Source organism: Sceloporus undulatus, chromosome 1 (genome assembly GCF_019175285.1).
Source record: "Sceloporus undulatus isolate JIND9_A2432 ecotype Alabama chromosome 1, SceUnd_v1.1, whole genome shotgun sequence".
Lineage (NCBI taxonomy): Eukaryota > Metazoa > Chordata > Lepidosauria > Squamata > Phrynosomatidae > Sceloporus > Sceloporus undulatus.
In genome coordinates, this window is record NC_056522.1 from 67,558,088 (window position 1) to 67,582,722 (window position 24,635).

The following is a 24,635-nucleotide window of genomic DNA, read 5'->3' on the forward strand; positions in this document are numbered from 1 at the left end:
AATAATAATAATAATAATAATAATAATAATAATAATAATAATAATAATAAAGCATTTTGGAGCTGTGCAAGCAGGCTAAGATGGACTCCTGACTTTGGCTAGGGGCAGAGCAAGGCGAATAACTATCTTCATCTACTGCAGCTTCACAACAATTAATGTTTATCCCTAGGCTCCAATGTATATGGTCCATCTTACCCATAAAACCTGTCTCACTAAATTAATAAAAATGAATGTACACATAATTTTGTAAATCTGAAAATTGTTGGAGGCTTGCCATTCTATATTCTAGTTGGAATTAGGGCATTTGTCATTTATAGTGTTTAGAATGTTCTGGTAACTCAGTGCCTTCAATTGTAGTTGTCTTCAAAGCCACATCTGTGTTAGTCTGAAACAGTATACAAAAGTTTCTTGTAGCACCTTTGAGACTAATTTAGAGAAATAAGTTTGTAGTTAGTTTAAGTGGACCGAGTCTACAAATGCTTATGCTACAATTTTTTTTCCAGTTAATCTCAAAGATGCTACAACATTTCTTTATACACTGGTAATTCAGGTTCTGGTAACCTAGGTGTGATGCAGTTCAGGAACCAACCTTGCATTTCTTGTCATAGATCCTATTTGTTAGGAACACTTTTCACAAACTCTGGTAAGAAGTGTGTGTTGCAAATTTGAACATAGCAAATGTCATTCCAAAATACATATGATGTAGTGGTTTGAGTGTTGGACTATAACTCTGCAGACCAGGGTGCAAATCTCTGCTCGGCCAAGGAAACCCACTGGGTTTGTTGTTGTTATTAACTGCCCTCGAGTCAATCTCAACCCATGGTGACCCTGTGGATGAGACATCTCCAAGACTCCATGTCCTCCACTGTTCTGCTTACTTCCTGCAAAGTCATACCCATGAGCTCCTTAATAAGAGTCCATTCATGTGGCCTTCCTCTTTTTCTACTTTCCCCCCACCTTTTCTAGCATTATTGTTTTTACAATGAGTTGTCCCTTCTCATGATGTGCCCAAAGTACAACATTTTGGCTTCCAGGGAGATTTCTGGCTTGGTCTGCTCTAGGACACATTTGTTTGTCTTTTTCGCTGTCCAAAAGCACTCTTCTCCAGGATCACATCTAAAATGAATTGATTCTCAGCATTCTTCTCCAGCATCACATCTAAAAGGAATTGATTTTCTTCCTATCTTTCTTAATTGTGCAGCTCTCACATCCATACATGGTAATAGGGAAAACAGCAGCTTGTACAGTGGGTCCATGTTATCTGATGGGGTTCCAGGACCCCCCGTGGATAACAAAATCCATGGATGCTCAAGTCCCATTAAATACAATGGAATATCAAAGTGTTCTTCTGTGCGTTTGATAACCATCCACATAATAGCATTCATTTCTGAATTGACCCTACTTTCTTTTCTTTTGAAACTGAGAGACATTCCTCCCATGTGATAACATCCTAGGATTCTCTCTTTCTCTCTTTAAATGACTTGGTGCAAAGTGTCTGTCGAGGCAGTTGCTCCCATCTTAATTTCTACAGAAATTTTCTGGCCTCTAGTGATTCTCTTAGATGTTCTGCACATCACACAACACATCTGTGCTGCTGCTCACTGCAGCTGCACCTCCCACTGCATCACTTCCTTAGCTCTGGGCAGGACCCAGAGGGCACCAGCACCTTTTCAAACCTTATCTGGGTCCCACAGTAACCTTTAGCAGAGAGCCATTTATTCATAGTATCCTCATAGTATCATTCAGTATGAATGATGATATGCTCAGGTTTTGCTTATCTAAGAAACTGCCTCCTAAGCTGTGTCCTATCATAAATCTCTGTGCTTGACAGAGAGCGATTATTGATAGTGTCCTCCAATTATAGTAAGAGACAGGCATTCTTAATAGCTGATGCTCAGTTCTGCTAGTAATCTGACAAAGGCTAGAGCAACATGTAGAGGCAGCTAAGCCTGCTCTGTTTTGTATGCATTTTGGAGGCAGGAGATAAATAGAGAGAGAGGTTTTAGCTTCACATTTATATTTTTCTGCAAGATATAATCTTTTATGATCCCATTTCATAAATCCTATTTTATTATTATTCTTTCCTGCCACAAGCCCTCAAGGAATAGGGGTGAGATATAAGTCAATGAAGCAAATGATTTGTGGGCTGGTTTCCTATCTTGAAATGCAAGAGAGAATTCATGGCTCATCTTTTTTTAAATGCCACCATTTAGGGGTGGAGGGCATTTACTCCACTGTGATTCTTCTTCACAGTCACAATTCAGATCAGTAACTGTCAAGGCATCCTACAATTTACTCTTATTGGGCTACTTACAATTGGCCAGATAGCAGAATAATAGGCACTGAAGGGGGGTAAACAGCCCTTCTGTAGCTGAAAACATATCAGAGCTGTACCACCTTTAGTGATTAAGGGGATGAGCTTTTAGCCAGCATATGATTCACTCAAATCAGACCACAGCCATGATGGTTTTTCACTCACAGAAAGGGAAGGAGTCTGTTTTTAAGAGGAAGAGCAGAATGTCCTCCATCTCCTTCCTCTTCAGTTGATATCTGATATCAGAAGTGTACTCAGCTAAAATCAGGGCCACCAGAATCCAGCACTCTTGGGCCTCTGGCAAGGCCCATGCTCCAATAGGGGATCCACAGGTAAACCCAGGAGCTCAGGGGTGTCACTAGGGAGTGTGGGCCACATGATGTGACACCCTAAAGTTGGTGACACCACTGCTCCCTAAACATTTGCTTTCAGAAGAATTGGGATGTGGCATTCAACTGTTAAAATGTTGAATAGATTGTGTGAGTTGAGAAAGGCTCAGTGGGAGGAGAAAGGAGAGGCCTCAGCTTTTAAAGAAATAATTTATTTTAAAAAAAATAAAAATAAAAAAATCTTTTTAAAATTTTCTTTTTAAATAATTAGCATCTTACCAAATTTTCACTTTAACCATTTGAAACAGGCTGTGTATATGATATTATAATATCAAGATATAAATTTTTGCTAGTTCTTTATGTCACAACTATTGCCATTTGTTTCTTTGTTTGTCCTTAAGTCATTTCTGACTTATGGCAACCCTAAGGTGAATCTAAGGTTTTCTTGGAAAGATTTGTTTAGAGGAGGTTTTCTATTGCTTTTCCCTGAGGCTGAAAGCATGTGACTTGCCTAAGGTCATCTAGTGGGTTTACATGGCCAAGTTAGGGATCGAATCCTGGTCTCCTGAGTCACAGTCCAACACTCAAACCACTGTTTCTCTCTCACACTGGCTCTCTCTCCATCATTGCCATTACATTCAGTAATATATGGGAAATATAATTTAAGAATAGCATTAGTAAAAGAAAAATACTAAGGATTCTGTATGGTGTGATATGGGAGAAGGTCAATGGGGGTGTGTGACACCATGAGTTACCATACGGGGTGATGCCAGCCTAGCAATGCCACTACTATTGTCCACCGCTACCCCTGCCCTCTCTGACCAGTAAGAGAAGCAGCAGTAATCTCTACACACTTTGTCTTTTCCCTCTAGGAGGTGGATTGGGTCCAATATGGGAAGCCAGTTAATGGGCAGAGCAGTGTGAACGACAAGGAGGAGGTGGATATATTTCAGGAATGCATGGAGAACATCCTACTGAAGGCTTTTCAAAACCTGAAGAAAGTGTTACCTAAGGAGAAAAATATTTGGGGAGAGGGGCTCCCGGAGAAAAACCAGAGGTCTACATACCATTTATTTGTATGGCCCCTTCTTTGATGTTTTTGAGTTCTTTTGTATTGTCTTAGGGCTCCTCTAGACTATGGAGCAAATGTGCTGAGAAACTGCAGTATTTGTTGCATTAGTTCTCAAGGTTTTTAAAAATATCCAAATGATTTTTCTGTTGTCCTGGGCTATAACTATTTCTATATATAGATATATGGATATATTTACACTTTTAAACACTAGTTGCTATTGCTCTTTGCCTTCATGTCATTTCTGACTTATAGCAAACCTAACGCAAACCTATTATGGGGTTTTCTTGGCAAAATTTGTTCAGAGGAGGTCTCTGAGAGCATGTGACTTGCCCAAGGTCACGATGTTATAGATTATTGATTATTGATTATCTTAAAACCAGAATTTTAACCAGAAATCAGCAGGAAGACTAGGAGATCGATTGGAAAGGAAACATTTTTATTTTTAGCTGCAGCTGTTGTCCCCAGAAGGAAATACATCCAAATTTCTGGGGCCACGATTTTAAAATAAACCAAGTTTTTATAATATTTTGAACAAAGAAAACTATAAATCACATTTCATTGGTTACATTGAATTAAAGATTTACACCCCTGTATATTCATTCGATATCCTAACATACGTCTCTATCCCTTGTGGGTTAGCCATCAATCAATCTTTTATCTATCTGTCCTCAAACTGTTTATGCAGTATTTCCTTTTATTTGGGCTAGGAATTTAAAATCTGGAGCCATTCAGACTTGTTTACATTCTAAACAGTGCATTTGACATGACCTAGAATAACAACCTTTGCTCTTAGTTCATTTTCAGCACTATAATCTTCAGCTCCTGAGCATTAGTAATACAGTCATCCCTCCATATTTGCGGCTTTGATATTTGCAGATTTGATTATTCATGGATTTCATTAATATGTTCTCTCTAGGACTGTCTAGGTCCTCCAGTGCAACTCTGTGGTCAACTTTAACTAAAAGTTGCACTGAAAGACCATTTGTAGCTACTCCAGTACCATTCTATAGTCAGTGTATGTTGGACATTGACCACAGAGTTGCACTGGAGAACCTAGAGATTCCTAGAGAAGTGTCCTCTCAGGTAAAAACAGTGTTTTTGTTATTTGCGGTTTTTCCATATTCACGGGGGTCTTGTTCCCCTAACCCTAGCGAATATAGAGGGACAACTGTATTCTGAATTTTTACCATTCTACCATAACCCAAAGGATTTCATGGTCGAGCAGGGAATCAAACTCTGATCTGCAGAGTCATAGTCCAACATTCAAGCCACTACACTACACCACACTGGCTCTATCAATACTAGCTCAGTGTTATATTCTCACCCCCACCTGGGCTTCTTTTTAATTCTAAGACCTATTGGAACAATATGTTCCTTTTTAAATCTTCTCATTATTATTTTTAAAGACTTTCAGTGCTATAATACATTAGTGAAACTACACTTTTCACTGCGACTCTGTAACTCTTAAAATAAAATATTAATAGCAGAGAAAACTTGCCCTTCAAACCATACAACCTCCCTCAACAAACTATACCCCTCATTAAAAGAAAAACTTGAAGAGCTCTATTGCAGATATAGGAAATCAGTACCCTGGTGGCACAGGGGTTAAATGCCTGTACTGCAGCCACTCACTCAAAACCATACGTTTGTGAGTTCAATACCAGCAAAAGGGCCCAGGCTTGCACTTCAGTGACTCACTAAAGTGAGTACCCAGATTGTTGGGGGCAATTAGCTTACACTTTGTAAACTGCTTAGGGAGTGCTTAAGTGCACTGATAAGCGGTATAGAAATGTACCGGTACTTGCTATTGCTACAAATAGTCCAAAAAATGAAAGTGGACAGAGGGGACAACAACAGGCAAAACCCAAAGAGCTATCATCACAAGAACCTACATTTCTTTAGATCAATCTGGAAAAAGACTTTATGTCTCACCCTTGCTCTCTGTTTGATGTAAAACTCTACAAAGACTAGAAAAGCTATTTGTTCAGACTATAGCTCCCAGAATCCTCCATCGAGGTTGGAGGATTCTGGGAGTTGCAGTTTAAACACAACAATTTGTCCCATCAGGTCTATCTTGGGCTTAAACCTCATCTATAAACTCTGAGTTATAGCATTCCCTATCCATGAATATTGTATGTTAGCTATTAGTATCTCATAAAGCAGGTTGAATCTCCCTAATCCAGAATTCCAAAATTCAAAATATTCCAAAAACCAAAACTTTTTCCATGGATGACTGAGATAGTGACACCTTTGCTTTCTGGTGGTTCAATGTACACAAACTTTGGTCAGACACAAATTCATTACAAACATTGTATAATGTTACCTTCAGACTATATGAAGAAGGTGTATATGAAACATAAATTAATTTTGTTCTTAGACTTGGGCCTCATTTTCAAGATATCTCATTATGTACATATAGGCAAATACAGGTTTTCCAAAATCTCAACCAAAAAAAAATAAAAAATCACTTCTCCGCCTTTTGGCTAGGTTCAAGTGTTGCTGGTCTCATTATTTGTTAATGCAAAGAGTAAAGTCAGCATGTTCCTGTTCTCAGCTTGGATATCATGCTAGTACAGGAAGAGTGCATACATTAAATGTGCTATAATTACAGAGCATAGAAAGAACATCATAGCTACCTCCATTGTATAGTTGGTGTGCTTATTATCGAACACCAGAGCTTCTTGTATCAGTTGATGGTCTCCTTCAAGCTTGTCAATGTTATGTTTGTAATTGACAATATTATGTTCGTGCTGCTTTAATTGATTCATCTGGTCCTCTAATGGCCCTGTTATGTCAACAGAGGTTCGGGCAATTTCCTGCCATAGGAAAAGAAAGAAAAAACCCTTTGTTTTACAAAATGTACTTGTTCATATTCAATATGTGCTAAAATGAGAATCGGCATTAATGAAACTTCCCCTTATATGCACAAGAAAGATGAGCTAAGGTACTATATTCCCATGCCACTATAAATCCTCTAAGGAAAGAGCAGGAAAAATTGCAAGCATAGGTCATGTGCAGGTGCTCAATGCCATTTTTAAAGCCCTGACATTCTCCCCTTACCTGGAGAGTAGGGTTGCCAGAGTGAAAACTGGAAAAAGCTCCTGTAGTTTTAATGGTTGTTCAGAATGGACAATTTCAACAGGTGGTGCTTTTTACAAGCAAAAACTGCTGAAATTCACTTCTCAACACAACCATTAAAGGTATAGGAGCTCTCTCCTTGCAAATCTACCCAAGATGTTTGGAAACAAATTAGCCCAAAATGGCCCTACATATCTTCTAGAAAGTGTGGGGGCCATTTTCCCCCCATGATTTTGGTGTTCCCTTACCATTTTAGATCCAGAAAAGGACTTTTTAAAACAGAAACTACATAGGACTTCCTTTAAAAAGAAAAAGCATCTCATTTGAGACTGTTTGGTCCACTAATTCAATATATGTATCTCTTGTAACAGCCATCATTTGGAAAAATCCTAAATTATGGATGCTTTATTTGACACTCTATTTCAAAAAGACTTCCCTGAGTACACAAGAACAAACAAACAAATTCCATGCAATCAGGTCAGAAGACTATCTAATATATTATTCTGTTTTCAGACTATCAGAGACTGTCTGTGGGAAGTCCGCAACCGTAACAGTGCCTTTCTACAACAGCTGATATTGAAAAGCATGTTGTCTCTGGTATTGAAGTTAACACATAACCATCTTGGTGGCCTTATCTTCTGTGAATTTGTTGAATCCCTTTTAAGTTTGTCCATGTTAGTGAACATCACTATACCTAATGTCAGCAAATTCCATCATTTTCATTATTTAATTACCTTGGGCCCTCCCCTTACATGTAAGGGGAAATCCATGTATGCTTGCACCCCATTAAAAATGATGGGTGTGTGCTCGGGGTGGTGCACACACCATGGGCACGCATACCATTGCTTTAATTGGCGCGCAGCTTCCATGTAAGCTGGAAGCCACGTATAAGTGCAGCCACGAATGGAGCAGGCGCACTGTATGTGTTTCAACTTCAAATACTTTGGCTGGTATTCACGTTTTTACTGAGTGGATGAAGCATAAAACTGTTACAATTTTTAAGTTTTGTGGATATTTAGTGCCAAAATTTCTGTTTCTGTTTACTATCTTCATCATACTCTTTATGATTCTCATCATTTTAAACAAATTCATATGTTTCTGGCCCTCTTTGTCTCTTCCCAGTGCTTTGCTGCCTTCCACAACAACAACAACAACAACAACAACAATAATAATAAATCTTTATTTTTATACCGCTTTTCCTGGGAGATCAAAGCGGTTCATAGGCAAATACAGATGTACAACACATCGTATTACAGCATAAAATACAGTAAAAAAATATACCACTAAAAACCTCATATAAAAACATCCTATAAAAACAAATTCACATCATACAATCTCATATTTACAAATTATCATCACAAATACTCATAACATTGGAGGATGATGGGATAGGAGGATAATTATCTCTATGAAGAATCAGGGGGATATGCCAAGCGGAATAAGTGAGTCTTCGACGCTTTCTTAAAGACTTCCAAGGAAGAGCTGAGATGAATCTCCTCAGGGAGTCCATTCCAACATGCAGGAGCCACAGATGTAAATGCTCATTGGTGAGTTATCGACAATCTCACCCTAGGGTATTCCAATAGATATTTGCCTGTTGTTCTGAGTGTGCAGGACGGATTATGTAGGGAGAGGCGCTCCCTCAAGTAACTCGGGCCCAAGCCATGTAGGACTTTATAGGTAATAACCAACACTTTGTATTGAGCCCGGAAGCTAATTGGCAGCCAGTGAAGAGATTTTATTACGGGTGTTATATGGTCCAACCTAGAGGTTCCCGCGACCAATCTGAACTAATTGAAGCTTCCGAACCTGGTACAAAGGTAGCCCCATGTAGAGCGCATTGCAGAAATCCAAACGAGAGGTTACCAGTGCATGTACTACTGTTTCTAGGTCCTTTTGTTCTAGGTCCTTTTGTTCCAGACAGGGACGCTGTTGGGGTATCAGCCGAAGCTGGTACCAAACACTCCTGGCCATCGCATCCACTTGAGATGATAACTGTAGAGATGAATCCAGGAGTACTCCCAAACTGCGGACTTTGTCCTTTAGAGGAAGTGTGACCCCGTCCAGGACTGGATGGCAAATTTTCCTGCCCGGACTTCAGGTACCTATCACAAGTACCTCTGTTTTCTCTGGATTCAACTTGAGTTTGTTTTCCCTCATCCAGACCATTACCGACTCAAGGCAGGAGTCCAGAGGAGAGGTGTCATACTTAGTCACTGTATCAGTCGGAGACATGGAGAGATAGATCTGGGTGTCATCAGCGTACTGATAACACCAAGCTCCATGTCTTCGGATGATCTCTCCCAGCGGCTTCATGTAAATATTAAACAGCATGGGGGACAGGATGGCGCCCTGAGGGACACCAGATGTTAGCTCTCTTTTACGAGAGCAACAGTCCCCCAGCCTACCATCTGGAATCTTCCCAAGAGGTAGGACCGGAGCCACTGGAGTGCAGTGCCGCTGATACCCAACTCTCTCAGGCATTCCAGAAGGATACCATGGTTGATGCTATCGAAGGCTACTGAGATGTCCAAGAGCACCAACAGGGTCACACTTCCCGTCAATGCTCAGATGGAGATCATCGACTAAGGTGACCATGGCAGTCTTAACTCCGAACCCTGCCCTGAAGCCAGTTTGAAATGGGTCCAGATAATCAGTTTCATCCAAGACAGCTTGGAGTTGGAAGGTGACTGCCCTCTCAATCACCTTGCCCAAAAAAGGTAATAAAGAGACCGGTCTGTAGTTACTCATTTGTAGGGGGTCAAGAGAGGGTTTCTTCAGAATAGGTTTCACTATGGCCTGTTTTAAGGCTGATGGAAATGAACCCTCCCGTAGGGATGAACTGATTATACGAAGTAATGAGATTGTTATTACATCCCCTCCCTGAACGGTCAGCCAGGATGGGCAAGGGTCAAGAGGGCAAGTCGTCCTTCTTACACAGCCAAGAAGCTTGTCTACATCCTCAGTATTTACAAACTCAAAGCAATCCAGTATAACCTTGTTACCAGAGGCACTGGACACCTCTTGTCGTGGGTCTGCTATAAAACTGGAGTCAAGATCAGCCCTTATCCGAGAGATTTTATCGACAAAAAAGTTGTTAAAAGTATCACAGCAGGCAGTAGTTGACTCTAATAAAGGGTTCAGGGTGTCGGGAGTTTGAGTTAATTGCCTGACTACCCTGAACAGCTCTGCTGGACAAGATTCTGCTGATGCAATCCAAGCAGCGCAGAAAGAATTCCTTGCTGCATTGACTGCCACTCCATAGGAACGTAACATGTTCTCATGGAGTGTCTTATCGAATATGCGCTGGTGTTTCCGCCAATAGCGCTCTAGTTGTTGCGCAGCCCGCTTCATCTGGCGTAGATCTTCTGTATACCAAGGTCTTTTATTAGGAGCGGGCTGGTAAGGATGCTCGGGAGCAATACTGTCGATAACCCCAGTAAGATTGTTGCTCCAGTTATTAACCAGGGTTTCAACAGGGTCGCCATCATTCCCAAACATAATTCCCTCTAAGGCTTCTTGGAACCTTTTGGGTTCCATCAGCCTTCGAGGGCAGGCCATTCTAATAGGCCCTCCACCCCCGGGGGTTTTTTGGATTATGGCCTTTAGTCCTACCTCGACCAGAAAATGGTCCGTCCATGACAGGGGGGAAATACCATTAACTTCCACCCACGGACATTCTTGGTCCGTACTGAAGACTACATCATGCTCAGAGACTGGAAAAGTTGCTTTTGTGTATGTAATGCAGCTCCCACCATCCCACAGCCAGTATGTCCAATGGTTAAGCCATCTGAGAGATTAGAATCTGCATTACCCAAAAGTAAAATTTCCAAGCTCTAAGCATGCTTTTTCCAATCTCTGGTATGGGTTCCCAGTCCATTAATTCAAATTTCCTAACCTTCTTCCACAAATTCACCAACATTAAAATGTACCATACCTCCTCATGTTTCAGCTGCTCGGCTCTCCAGTACATGACACTCCCCAATTCCATCTTTATTATTCATTTGTTCATGTCTGATGCTATTTTTACTCCCTACTTTATTCTTGCTTTGTCTGTCTAATTGATATTGCAAACCCATATCCCCTGGATAAGAACAGTCTCTTTTTAAGGTTCTGTATCTGCTGGTACTAAATAGTACCACATTTTACTAAAAGTACTACATTTTAGTAAAAGTACTCTTACAGAGAAACGGTTTGCCCACAACAAACCATCTCACCTCCATCTTGGTTTGGATCCAGGGGCCAATGACATTGGCCTGAGCAGCAAACTGACGGCGCAGTCGTTCATTGGTATGCTGGCGGGCCAGTTCCTCCTGCAGTGATTGATCCCTTATTGGTACAAGATGTTTTACCTGTCAAGAGGCAAAAATTAAGTTAGTCTGTGATCACACAATACAAGCAAAGTTACTTTTAGGATTTTCGAGGGTTCGGAGTGTTGCAGTCTGAAAAAAGAAGACTCCTCCAACTCTGGATTCAAATTTATTTTAAGTAGTTTGACATGCAGAATAACTATAGGCTGAAACCTAGGGCAAAAGCACAAGAGACAATTCAAACTGAAATGACTGTGTTAAGAAAAGAGACTTTGGTCTGAAGTTCTAATACAATTGCTACTTCCTACTAATTTACGTCACTCTTTCAATTTCCACCTTGCAGTGGAGTCCCTGGCATGTCCTGAGGTGCCTTCAGAGTAAGTCTTTCAGGCAACAGTCCAGAGTATCATCCAGGAGAGTGAGCAGGAAGGCCCCCAGCCACAGCAGAACTGGATTAGTACACCTGGACATTTTTCAAATCACCCTTTCGAAAGGGGGGGGGGGTATCTATTTGGGCATGAAGTCCAGAGCCTAAAACAGAAGTGAACAACTGTATGGGAAGCAGAGGCCAACTCCCCACTGACCTAATTGTGGGCTGCCTGCACCACCATCACCATCCCCCACACACACCAGTCCCACATACTTCTGATTTCTTTTCCAGTTCTTCTCAAAATGGGGACATGTTCAGTGACCATGCTGGCTAGTGGATTATGAGAGCTATAGTCTAAATCCTTAATTTTGCTGAGCTTTGGAGATATTATAGTACTTTGTACTTAACTGGAGTTTGCAGAGTAAACCACTAAAGATAAGATAAATATTTTAAATTGTCAGATATATTTAAATATATATTTCTGCTTATAGTACCTTATCCCATTTGGTACGGATCTCATCCAGAGTGATTGTGCTGTAAGGATTGCTGGCATTTATTCTGAGGCTGTAACTGTGAATTACTTTCTCCACTTCATTATGGATTGAAAAGATAGCTTGCCTTTCACCATCTGCCTCAGGTAAAGTCGCTTTAAACTGCTCATGGGCAGTGATTAAATTCTGAAATCAGAAGAAGAGGAGGTGAAGTTACAATAATTATTATTGTCTCAACAGCTGTAGTGTACTGTGTGGCATTTTCTGCAGTCCACAGCAGTATGTGTAACTCTCTCTCTCTCTCTCTCTCTGTGTGTGTGTGTGTGTGTGTGTGTATGTAAACATGGTATAGAATAGTTTGTAGGTGATAAAACTATCATTAACACAGAGGTATCACATGACCATTTCATGTGTGGTTATTTTAAAAAGACAAAGAGGTCCAGAACTGAGTAGCTAACTACATGTTAATTAGAGAAGACAAGCAACTGGCATACAGAGGTATAATATCTCTAATACTGAGGAAATACTCCACCATCATGACAAGTAGACCCTTAATCCTCCATTAATTTGTTTAATCATCTTTTAAAGCTGTCCAAGATAGTTGCCAGTACCACTTCCTGAAGCAAATTCCACAATTTAACTATGTACTGTGTAAAGAAATATTTCCTTTCATCTGCATTCATTTTTCCGCCATTCAGCTTCAGTGCATGATCCAAGGACTTAGTATTATGAAAGGAGTAGGAGACACTTTCCACTTTCATCGTGCCATGCATTGTATGTATCATGTTTTGTCATGTTCATCTTCTATTTCCCAAGCAGCTCCAAAGATTGTAACCTTTCTTCTTCAGGGAATTGTCCGAGCCCCTTCATCATTTTCATTGTCCCTTTCTGCCCCTTTCTCAGTCCCATATCCTTTGGGGAAGATGGCAATAACCAGAACTCTACAGTATCCCAAGAGTTGTACAATAGATAAGAGCAATATGATATTGGCAGCTTTATTTTTTATTCCTTTGATAATTATCACCATTTACTTCTTTTATTTTAACAGCAGCTATATACTGAGTCAATATTTTCATTTTTCTACCTGAGATCCATTGCTTGGTCAGTCACAGCATATCTGTTCTCATCAGTGTAACTGAGATATATTTTTATTGTCACAATGTGCATCACTATATACTTGCCTTATAATGAATCTCATTTACCATTTTAATGCCCACCGCTTTGCAATCCAAGTTAAAAAGCACCAATCCTAATACAGATCCCCAGGAGGCTCCATTTCTTACATCCCTCCATTATGAAAACTGACCATACCTCCCTAGCTTCTCCTTGTTGTTTCAAATTATAACAGGTTCCACCAATTTAACCAGAATATACATAAATTCAATTGCCCTCTAATTTTCCATATGGCCCCTCCCCAAATCCCCCCCCCCTTTTTTAAAAATGACTACATTCCAGTCTTATGGTATAGAGACTAATCTTTGGGACATGCTGCATATGGGAAATCTTTGGGACATGTTACCCATCTTTATTAGGAGAAAAGCAATTTCCCTTTTAAGTTTCTTACTTATTCTGTGTTGGATACTGTCTAGACCGGTGCTTTGTTTGTTTTCAGTTTATCAACAGTCTAAAACCTAATCTCTTATCACCAATATTTTCTTCACCTCTTCAGACTCTTTCCTGAAATATCAGTTCAGCTATGGGTATCTGCCCTGTGAATCCCATTGTGGGAGAAAGGCAGTATATAAATCTTTGAAATAAATAATTAAAATAAATATCTTCTGGAATGAAAATAATGTATTCAGTATTCTTGCAATCTGCTCATATTTTTTTCAGTATGCCTTTAACTCTTGTCATCCAATAGACCAAATGCCTCTCTTGCCAGTTTCCTGCTCCTAGTGTTCTTAATTAGTCATCATTGGTTTTGATATTATCAGCATTATGCCACTCAAAATCCTTTTTTACATCCCTTATTGTCCATTTGCTTTCTGTCACTATTTGTACCACCTGCACTTCTTTCAGTATCTAAAGGAAGCCTTCGTTTGTTTTGTTTCCAACAGACCTCTTGACACTGCTTGGTAACCATGCTGATGCTATGAAAACCTCTTGGATTCTGTGCTGCCTTTCCTGGTGTCCATCATTTCCAAATGTGCCTAATACCGAGGCCCACAATAGATGGAGCACTTTTTCAAACCATTAGAGACCAGCCAAGTACATACTGAACTCATGATTAGGTCTGTCCATGCTGAAGTTGTACACAGACCAAAAGTGCATCCTGTACTAAGTATTATTCTGAAGGACACCTGATCCCATAAATGTGCATTTACACATTTACAAATAGCCTCACTTCTTAGCTGCAATTGCTTCCCTGTGGGTTATATAGAAAATAATGAAACAAGCAGAATCTCAGTTCAAGTCTCCCTGGTCCATATCTGACACTCAAACATCTCTTCTAACCACGTTAATATTGTGGCGGTACAATCATCAGACCAAATGCCCCAGTTTTTTTTTGGATGTTCAGGAAAACATGCATTACTAAATTCTTTCCCCTTAATGTCTGTAAGACATTACGATGAGCACTACTTGAAACACTGTGGAATAAGTCTATAGTTAAAATGGAAAATCTTCTCTTTTTTAAGTTTATAATATTAAAAAAAATGTGTTTTTTTAACCTGGATCTCTTCTATAGTATGAACAATAAACATGTCTTGCAAATCTTCCATTGCACCTTCCATCCAGTTGTTGAATGGAGCAGCTCTCTTTGCAAACTCCAAGTGAAGCTGATCAATTGTTTCCAACAGTTTCTCTGTCCTCTGTTAAATAGAAACACAGAAATGGAATAAGTAAAATGTCTTTTTACAAGCATACACTTTTTGGCTTATGTTTTGGATGATGGACCTTTAAAAAGCACCACCAAATTCAGAGGAGCCACCCTATGTACACAGTTAAGTTGTGGTTTCTTTCCAGCTATCTGTCACATTTCAGTACTAGCACATGTACTTTCCTCTACTGGCTGTTTACGTTCATGCAAACATTATGCATTTATATATATCCCTGGATAAACACTTTTTTTTCTTTTGAACCTGACATGGTTGGTGTGCATGTGCCAAAGTGTGGGCAGGGCCAAATGTCCTGGAATGGGCAAACCTCCGGTAGGTTCCATGTGCATCAGGGAACAAACACACACACACGTGGAAGTGCAGTGCAAAGCTCAACTAGAGCAACTTTTACTGTGAAACAAAACTTATGAAAAGCCTAACCAAAGTCCCGCAACACAAACCACAGGCCCACTGGGCCTGTCCTCGTCTTTCCTCGACCGTCCCTTGGCTTCCCCTTTGTCCAGAAGCAAGATGGGACACCCCTGGCAGACCAAAGATACCACCGCCCTCCTTCTCTCAGTGTCCTTCACCCCGTCCTTGCCACACTCAGTCGCTCCTCCCCCTCCAAGGTTTTCCTTCGCCCCTTATATGGGCTTCCGCGCTCCCTCTCCCCAGCTGAGGCTCCTCTAGTCCCTCCCTAGCGCCCACCTGTCGCTCCTCTTCTAACCTTGCCTTTTCCTCTCTCTCTGGGTCCCCCTGCCCCTCCACCTCCATTCCATCAGCCCTCCCAACCGCCAATCTCCTACACAAAGCTTGGATATATTATTTCTGGACCACAATCCCACAGAATTATTCAACCAGCATGCCATTGGCAGTTCTGATTGGAGCTTCCAGTTAACTATTTTTAGGCTCTAGTTTGACCAGGCATCCAAAGTCAAGTGACAACATCTTCTCCTATTACCACAGTAGAGTCCAAATTGTACGTGCAACTTCTCAACCCTATGCCCTATAACTGAGCTCATGGAGGCAGGTGCTGTCAATAGCCATGATCCTACATGGTCAAATGTAGTAGAAGAGTACTACATGTGAAATTCCACTATGGCTCTCCTGTTATCTGCCCCAGGTTTTACTGCTGAACTGCACAGCCCCTCCCCCCCACAGCCATTCTGTTGCTGGTGAAGGGTGGAGGGGGTTGGAGATGGACATCTTCCACCAAAATCTGTTGGGGTCTTCCAGACCAACAGCCAGATGCTTCTCCAATCCCCTCTACTTTCCATAAGCAATGGAATGGATGTGTGTGTGTGTGTGCGCGCGCGCGCAGGGGGGTGCTTTCACAGCACAACAGCAAGTCTAGATGGTTTTTGCAGACAGTGGAATATAATACCACCCTGTGCAATGACCCCAAAAAGACATACACAGGCATAAGATGAACTAACATATGTATATGTCACTAACAGGATGCCAGCCAATGGGTCAGCAGCTTGCACGTGTTGTGCCCATTCTTCCCCATGTCTTTGCAAAAAAGTGCCTACTTCCCTGGCTCAGTAGTGAATCCCCATTCCAGAGAAGGCTATCTATAGGCAAAGCTGACCAGGGAACTATGTGTTTTATTCAAGCCGTATTTCATATTGTTTGTGTGTTCTGTTCTAAAACAATGCTTTTAAGGAGCATAAGGCATCTCTGCCACTGATGCACAGTGTTCTTGTGATGGAAGGGGTACACTGGAGATGTATGATTTTCAAGAGTCCATAGGCTCATTCTGTGTGGGAACTTCTGCTGGATAGTTAACATATTTCTACAATAGTGCATTTTTGTATTTTCTACAAGTCTGTCCAAGCTAAAGTAAAAAAATCAGCTAGCAGCTACATTTTTATACCATTTCATACTGAACTAAGCAGTTTCTTTTTTTATTTATTTATTTTAAATCTTTATTAGTAAAAAAAGATGAACTAAGCAGTTTCTAAGTGGTTTACAACGTATAAGCTAATTGCCATCAACAAGCTGGGTACTAATTTTAGCAACCTCAGAAGAATGCCAGGCTGAGTCAACTCTGGAACCCTACCTGTAATCAAACTCACAACCTTGTAGCTGTGAGTGAATGGTTGCAGTACTGGCATTTAACCACTGTGCCACTAGGGCTCTCTTCCCTAGGCTGAACACAAACACAAAATATTCATTCCACAGGAATGGGTTATCTCCTTCTCAGCCAACCTAATTATAGAATTGCTTTCCCCGTGCATGTTACTGGTTGTTATGTTTTAAAGTAAAAGTAAAGGTGAAATATTGTAATTGTAATCGTAAAATAAAATTATCATTAGTAATTTGGCAGTCCAGGGGAAAAAGGGGGGAGATATATATTAAAAATGACTTGAAGAAAGATTTCCAGGTGGTCATTTTTCACCTTTTGATTGATTTGTTTCCAAAATGTTGTTTTCTCTTCATAAAGTTATTTGGGCCATCCAAGTGGAACAATTCAGTCCATCTCCACATATGCCAAGAAAGATTCTGCTTTCTCCAAAACTCACATTAGAAAGATCTGTTAATACTCCACTGGATTTCTTCTCAGCTATGGAGTATGTAGGAAAAATATTCCCACCATGCACCAAATTTCCTAAAGATGGTGTTAGAAACATCCCCTCAACTCCCAATATCAATCAATTGAGACATCACAGTGGCAGCTATCAATAATGCAGTGACTTGTCTTTTCTAAGCAGCAAACAGCAACGTATTGGTAAAGGGGCAACAAAGCACCACAGAAAGTAGACAGTAGGCATCAATAGTCTATCATAAATCATACGCATCCCTCAAGAATATATTATCTTTTAAAATAAATTAATCTGCTTTTTGACATCAGTTTTACCTCCAGTGCCTCTCTCCGTTTCTGTGTGAGCGTTCCCAGCCTATCCCATTGATCACATATCTTCTGACATCGATCATTGACACTTGCAGCATCATGGTAGTCCAGTTCACTAAAAGAATAGGGTCACAGTGTATCTAGCCAATTGATTGTCATAAGAAAACAAACACACAAGACCCTTTTTATAGAGTCATTAATCTAGAAAATACTTACTAACAGCTTAATGTGGATTAGAATTACCATTTCACACATCTAACTTGCACTTTGAGTGATCTTATATTTTCTCACATTACTTGGGAAAGACACGGATGCATACTTAAGTATAATACCCTTGTCTTGACCTTAATAACATCAAAAACATTACTTTGGATGTAGAAATGTTGGATGCTGAAGCTTCTCTTAATTTTATGGGGTTACCAATTGGATTTTTGTACAGGGCTTTTGTGCCACTCATACTTGCCAGCCAAATGACTTTCTCATACCAAGAAAAGCTTCAGCTGCTATTTTTTTGTTTCTACATAGGGCCTGTTAAGGATCTTTGCCAGCAGACAGCTAGATATATTAGTATTATATATACCTTTTCTGCTTAACAGACCATTTCAGTACTGTATATCCATTCATCATTCAACACAAGCCTGTCTTGGCACATTCTTATCTTTAAAAAAAAAGCCAGAAGCTGTCAATAAATATGTAACAACATATTGTCTACTAAGGTCCAAAACACACAGCAGTAATAATCCAGTTTGAGACCACTTTAACTGCCATGGCTCAGTGCTGGGAATCCTGGAAATTGTAGTTTATTGTGGAAGCAGAGGTCTCTGACAGAGAAGGATAAACGCCTCACAAAACTAGAGTTTCCAAAATTCCCCAGCATTAAACCAGAGCAGTTAAAGCAATCTCAAACTGCATTATCTCTGCAGTGTGTCTGGGACCTAACATAGAGCAATTTCCTATATGGGTTTTGAAATTCCTCCAATTTTGACTTGTGGTATCAGGGGCCCACTAAGAAAATAAAATTAAAAGTCTCAAGCCCTGATAACAATTGGTCCTAATTTAACAGCTCCTTGGAACATTCCAAGGAGTCAAAAGTTGGTTTTCTAACTTAGAAGTCTAATATATGTCCTCTGTCCTTAACTGCTTTATGAATGTCTCCTCATATGCTACATTTAGCTCTTGGCTGCTGTCGGAATACTCTTTGAATGCCAAAACCTATCACAGATGTTATAATGATGCAAGTACATACCAATTTGAGTCAAGGATTTAATCTAACATGAAAAGAACATTTTAAATTCCAGACAATGAACGGATGTTTGTAAAAATATCCTGTATTTGAAAAGGGTCTCAGAAGCCTTTATCATAAAAAGTCTCAAGCAAAGAGAACAGTTAGGGCAGCCTTCCTCAATATTTCTCTTCCAGATATGTTGGATTACAACATCCATCATCTCCAGGCAGAATGACCAATGATATAATTTTATACCAGCATAATGATTTCTCTGTGATGCTGAAAGACAGACCCTAGAGACAATATTCAAAGTAAGGTATGTTGTATGAGCTGTAAATACAAAACCATATAACAAACAGAACTTAGAAATTTTGTTTTTGAAAGTAATTAGCTACAGTTGTAATCCAAAGGACCCCAAAATAGCTAGTTACTGTTATATTTACAATTTTTAAAGACTTTATTTTCCAATTTCTTAAAAGTAATTAGCACCATTACTTCTACGTAACCCTTTAAAAATCTGAATGATACCACCCACTGGGGTTTGGTACAAAATACTATCATCCCATTCACCTTGTCATAATCTTAGCACCACAACAAAGCACGAGCCACCAGAAAGGGATGGAGCAGAAGCCAAATGTTGAACTATGTAATACTCCACATTCATCACTTGCTAATGCCCCACCCCTGTAGTTCTAAAGTCATTTAAATATTATAGTTACACTGCAAAAGGAGTTACAATAGGTGAGTTACAATTGTAATTTAGCTTAATTATTTACAAATGAAATTAATCATAGATCATAGATAAGTAGTTAATAACTGTTTGTTTCTTTGTTCAATTTATATACTGCCTTTCTCTCAATATGAAATCCAAGGTGACTTGCAGTATAGGTTAAAAGAAAATATAGCTAAAACTGCTTCCAGTCTCAAAACAAATAATCTTGGGATCATACTTAACAATATAAGCCATATGCACAGCAGCAGTCAATGCAGTTAATTTTTATATGATTAATGGGATATCTGTTATAATTTTCCCCTTTACTATTTTGAAGTGTACAGTCATTCAATAGGTGCTATTTCCTAGACAAATACTGCCTGGCAAACTACAGTGATGGTAAATGAAACAAAGCATTCTTGCTACATACACATAAATGAAGTCATTATCCAGACACCATCGATCAACAAGACTTTAACAACTTTAACCTTTATGCTCTTAGATTCAGCTGCTATAAGAGTAAATGGCAGAGCTTGACAGCGAACTGCAACCAGCATAGCCCAAGGTCACACACCAATTGTTCTCTAAAAATAGCAAACTTTCACTGCCAAGAGAGGAGGACTGGAAAATATGGAGCCATGGAGATCCAGAAAGTAGAGAGGAACAATATCTCTCAGAGGGCCTGATCTAATAACAAGCAGAGTTAACTGAAAGACTATCATGTATTTCATGTCCAACATTTCTCAGCCTAAGAATCATGCCAAAAGATGAAGACTCACAGTTTCTATTTCAAATCCCTGTTTTTCCATTAAAATTATTTAATAAGATTCTTTAAGTGGAACTATGTTTTTGTAATTAACAAGTATAAACAGAGCATTCAAAATATACCATCATCTAGACTAACCTTCTGAAGGAAGCAAGCCAGATAGAATGCGTGAATGCATGAGCTCTATCTCAATGAGGTTCTTGTTTTCTCTGTGGAGCTTGGAAATATTTTCTCTCTTTTGGTCTATAACTTCAAGTATCCCCCATACAGCATGGGCAGTGCTAATTTGTAAAACTAAGCTTTCCAAGCTGTTGTTTGTTCTAGCTGATCAAGGTCCATATTAGCTTGGGACCCTGGGAATCTGATATAAGCTACCTTGAGATCCATGAAGAAAGAAAGGCAGGATATAACAAACACCAACAAACAAATAAATACAATATTTAACTGCTTAATATCATACATTTCAGCCAAAACTGAGCCCTTCCCATGGCACTTAAAAGTGTATGAAAATGACAGAAATGTGGAGAGTTTAGGGAAGCAAAAAGAGAAGGGTATGTACCAAGGAATGGACATGAGTAAAATAAATGGAAATGGAAAATAAGTATATACTATTTATATTGTTGGTACAGGAAAAGATGGAAGTTCTGGTTCAAAGAGCTTAATGTAGACAGATTCATAAGTAGCTACTGTGGTTTCTTAAAGAACTTGCTAAAGCATGAGCCCTCTATTCTGAATAGCAAGTGCCTTTTAAAAATTGTGTAAGCTTTAAATCCCTTTTGAAATGTGTCACAAGAGGGAGCCATTTGGGAGAGTATTTCTGTACCAAAGCCATGGGGTTTTTTTGCTTGCTTTTTTCAAACAACCCCTGGTGGTTGAATGCTTCTGTGAAAGAAATGTTCTCTTTACAAACAGGCTATTATTTTAAATATATATTATTCTCATCAGTGCTACATGCCTACAGACTAAAAGGGAAAGAAATAACTTCTATAACTTTCCTTTCAATCATCCTTTAAACTAAACATGGGAAGTTAGAATTTGCATCTCACAGAGCAAAGCCACTGACCAGGAAGACAGCAAACGCAAAGGTTTATTATTAATTTAGCACAGCAATCTTTGCCCTGCTGAGGCACTTCTATTTTTAGTTTAGGAGGAAATAAGAAAGGTTTTCAACAAGTAGGCCAAGATAATAACACTTACAAAGCTATCTGTGGAATTTCTACATTGTACCTATGACACTATCGAATTTATTGGAAAGAGTTTATCGGGTAAATGTCAGCAGCTGTGTGCCTCTAAATGGAACATACTTCAGCTCCTGGGCAATGGCAGCGATCTGTTCCACCCTGTCCTGGTGAGCAGCCAAGTCGCTCTCAAAGGCCTCATGTTTCCTCAACAAAGCACGAATCTCTGTCAGAGAAGCCGCTTCATAATCTTTCTGCTGCAGAATCTGCTCTTTCCCTGGTAGAAAGAAAATTCAAAACCATTTAAACTTGCAGTTAGGATAGCTACTGACTAATGGCTCAGGTATACTTAGAGAATGCCACTACATTGAACCCCAACAATACAAGAACATATATACACACATATTATGGAGCTGAACACAGCCAGGATACGACGGGACAGCACCGTCATATCCTGCCAATGGATCTGGCCAATTCCCAACCCCCATGCTTACCTGGTCTGGCACAATAATGGGCAGATATTTATATGCCCACCTGCTGCCATAGTGTGGAGCCACTGCTGCCACCTCACACATCACACCACCACTGTTCCCTCTGAAGGCCCCTGCCACTTGCCATGAAAGTAAAAGCAGGGTGTCTGGCCTCACCCACATGGTCAGTCACCCCCTTCCGACATCAAAGGCTATGATTGGAGCCTGTGTAGAGAATGGAGGTGATGGCAGTGGCAGGTAATGGGGTGCATGGCTATCTGCACTACTGGCTCTCACAGGAGAGTTTCTGGGAAACTGCACTTCCAACATCCACTTTTTCAAAACTCAGTTATGAGCCAGTAGGGCCCAAATGGCATCTGGTCTACCTGTTCCTGGCCTGGGACTGTTAGCCTATATCACCTAAACAAGATGGCACCAGGGGAAAGGGGCCTTTTGTTCTATGCATACAGCCTTTATATGACGTATCAAGATAGTGTTACTATATAGGCTTCAGAAAATGATTCACTAAATTGGACATAGGCAGTCCTGATATTTTTGGATGGCAACACCCATAATCCCTCACTAATGATATGTTTCACGGCTAATGGGAACTGTAAGCCAAAATCAGTTGCCTACTCATGTGCTTTCTGGTTACTGATTTATTTATTTATTCTTCATATAAAAATAATACTAAAGAAACTTAATTACTTATAGCAGACGTCAAAAATTCTTAAAGACAAAGCCTTGGGTTTTACACAGACAGCTTGGGATTAAGCAATGTGATAAATGAACTGACTATGAATGAACAGTTGTGGTATCACATTCTCTATGCCTGCATGTCTCAGTGCAGTGAGATAAGGATACATTTTGAACTGCAAGTGATCTTACTGACAGCCCTCACAATCAGTCCCCAATGCAAAAAAGGCAGCTATGTTGATTGATACCAACATATTTATTCCAGCAGTTTTCACCTCCAGCAGGAGCAAGTCTTTTTCTAAAGTTAATAGGTCTTAATTGCCTCATCAGGATCAAGCTACCTCCCAAATACCTGCAATTGGATAGGCTGTATTTAGACATATTCTAATCTATGCCAAGTTTAAAAGGCCCTGTTGTAGAATATGTACTCGGACTTGTTGGGTTGCTGCTGCTATTTTTAATTTAATGGCCTGCTATTATCTTAGGTCCTAAACTGTTCCTTTCTTAGGTTTTTATAAAATCAACACAAGAGATGTCACAATAACCATCTTGCAACCCCACCCACTGCCGGGATTTAATCTAAGCTTGTGGATCCAGGCAAGCTTGTGAAAGTGGAGGATGGGGCTGGAGATGATGCCATCATCCTTGCTAAACAAAAAGTATCAGAACATGGACCCTAGAAGCCCTGGCTCCACTATATCACTGTGGGTGAACTATCAAGCTTAACATAGCTCACACGAGCCACATCTGATAGCCCAGTAGAGGTTGATAAACCTATGCCTAACTGGGAATACAAGATGAATGAGGATCATCAAACTTCTGACATGCTTTCGTAGCTAGTGGGCTGCGTTTACCTAAATGTGTCACAAGTCAAGCAAGCTAGACAGACACATAATGTGAACATTAAAAGGTAGAGATATGATGATATCTTCTGCTCCTAGCTTGCTGTCATCAACTTGCAAAAAAAATGGCATTTTCTGCTGCCTCCTAGAACTACTTTTATTCTTTAGGCCTGCTTTGAATGTGCACTGTAAGCAGAAACTGGGGACACTGAATAAAAGATAATACCATTCTCTGTGGAAAGATAGCAGTACGCATAGAGTTCTGAATTTTAAGCCATGCTGTGGCATTGATTCTAACACATGATAATTCAAGAGAATTCACAGAAGAGAAGGTCCCAGGACTTTCTCTCCCTCTGACTTCTCTCTGCTCCAAAATTATTGCACAGCTTTCAATTCCCCATTTCCACCCCACCACCAATTCTTTTCATTTAAAAGTGTATATTGATTTAAACTGGAAAATTCCATAAAGTCATCACAATAGGATGAGGGGGTACTGGATGCATATTGCAGCTGACAACAGTCCCTTACCATATGCCCATGTTTCATGTGAAGAAGCCTTTTGCCGAAATTTGGCAGCCAGATGTTCAAGCCGTTCAAGCCTTCTTATTTCATTCAGGAGCCATTCCTCATAACCCTTCTCTGCTTGTTCAAGTCTTTGCCAGGCACTGGCAATATCCTATGAAACGTGTGGAGATCCTTTAATTCCTTTAAGACGTGTCTCACAAAGATTTTCAGATTTTCTATGCATACTGTCTGCCTCTCCCTTCACTTTACTGTCTCTCTCCCAGTGTCAAAAATTGGATAATAAGCTTGCTGAGCCAAGAAAGTGCCTGCCTGTTTTGCTGTCTTACTGTGCAAAGCACCATGCAAACTGATATGAGTGTAAGAATAAGACTTATGTAAAATGAGGCAACCCAGAATTATTTAACTTGGGGCCGTTACACACCGGCGGTGAAAGGCCGCCCCTTTTTGCTGCGCAGCATTGCCGCAGCAACCAAACCACAGGGCAACACTGCGCAGCAAAGAAGAAGCCGCCTAGAGCGGCTTCTTTTTTGTGGCGTTGCAAGCAGGAAAGAGCGCCACCATGATGTCACTTCCTGTTTAGCGACGTC

At 40.1% G+C, this 24,635-nt stretch overlaps 1 protein-coding gene across 2 annotated transcripts in view; it reads right to left on the minus strand.

Moving 5' to 3' along the window:
* ACTN2 (actinin alpha 2) overlaps positions 1–24,635 on the minus strand; it is an 82,173-nt gene that overhangs the window by 10,849 nt on the left and 46,689 nt on the right. For both annotated transcript variants that reach the window (XM_042441899.1, XM_042441907.1), the window contains 7 exons: positions 24,052–24,199; positions 21,642–21,792; positions 17,641–17,749; positions 14,634–14,774; positions 11,968–12,150; positions 11,011–11,145; positions 6,352–6,531 (listed from right to left, as the gene is read on the minus strand). In XM_042441899.1, coding sequence (XP_042297833.1) covers positions 6,352–6,531; positions 11,011–11,145; positions 11,968–12,150; positions 14,634–14,774; positions 17,641–17,749; positions 21,642–21,792; positions 24,052–24,199 — 1,047 coding nt within the window. The remainder of the gene's footprint in view (positions 1–6,351; positions 6,532–11,010; positions 11,146–11,967; positions 12,151–14,633; positions 14,775–17,640; positions 17,750–21,641; positions 21,793–24,051; positions 24,200–24,635) is intronic.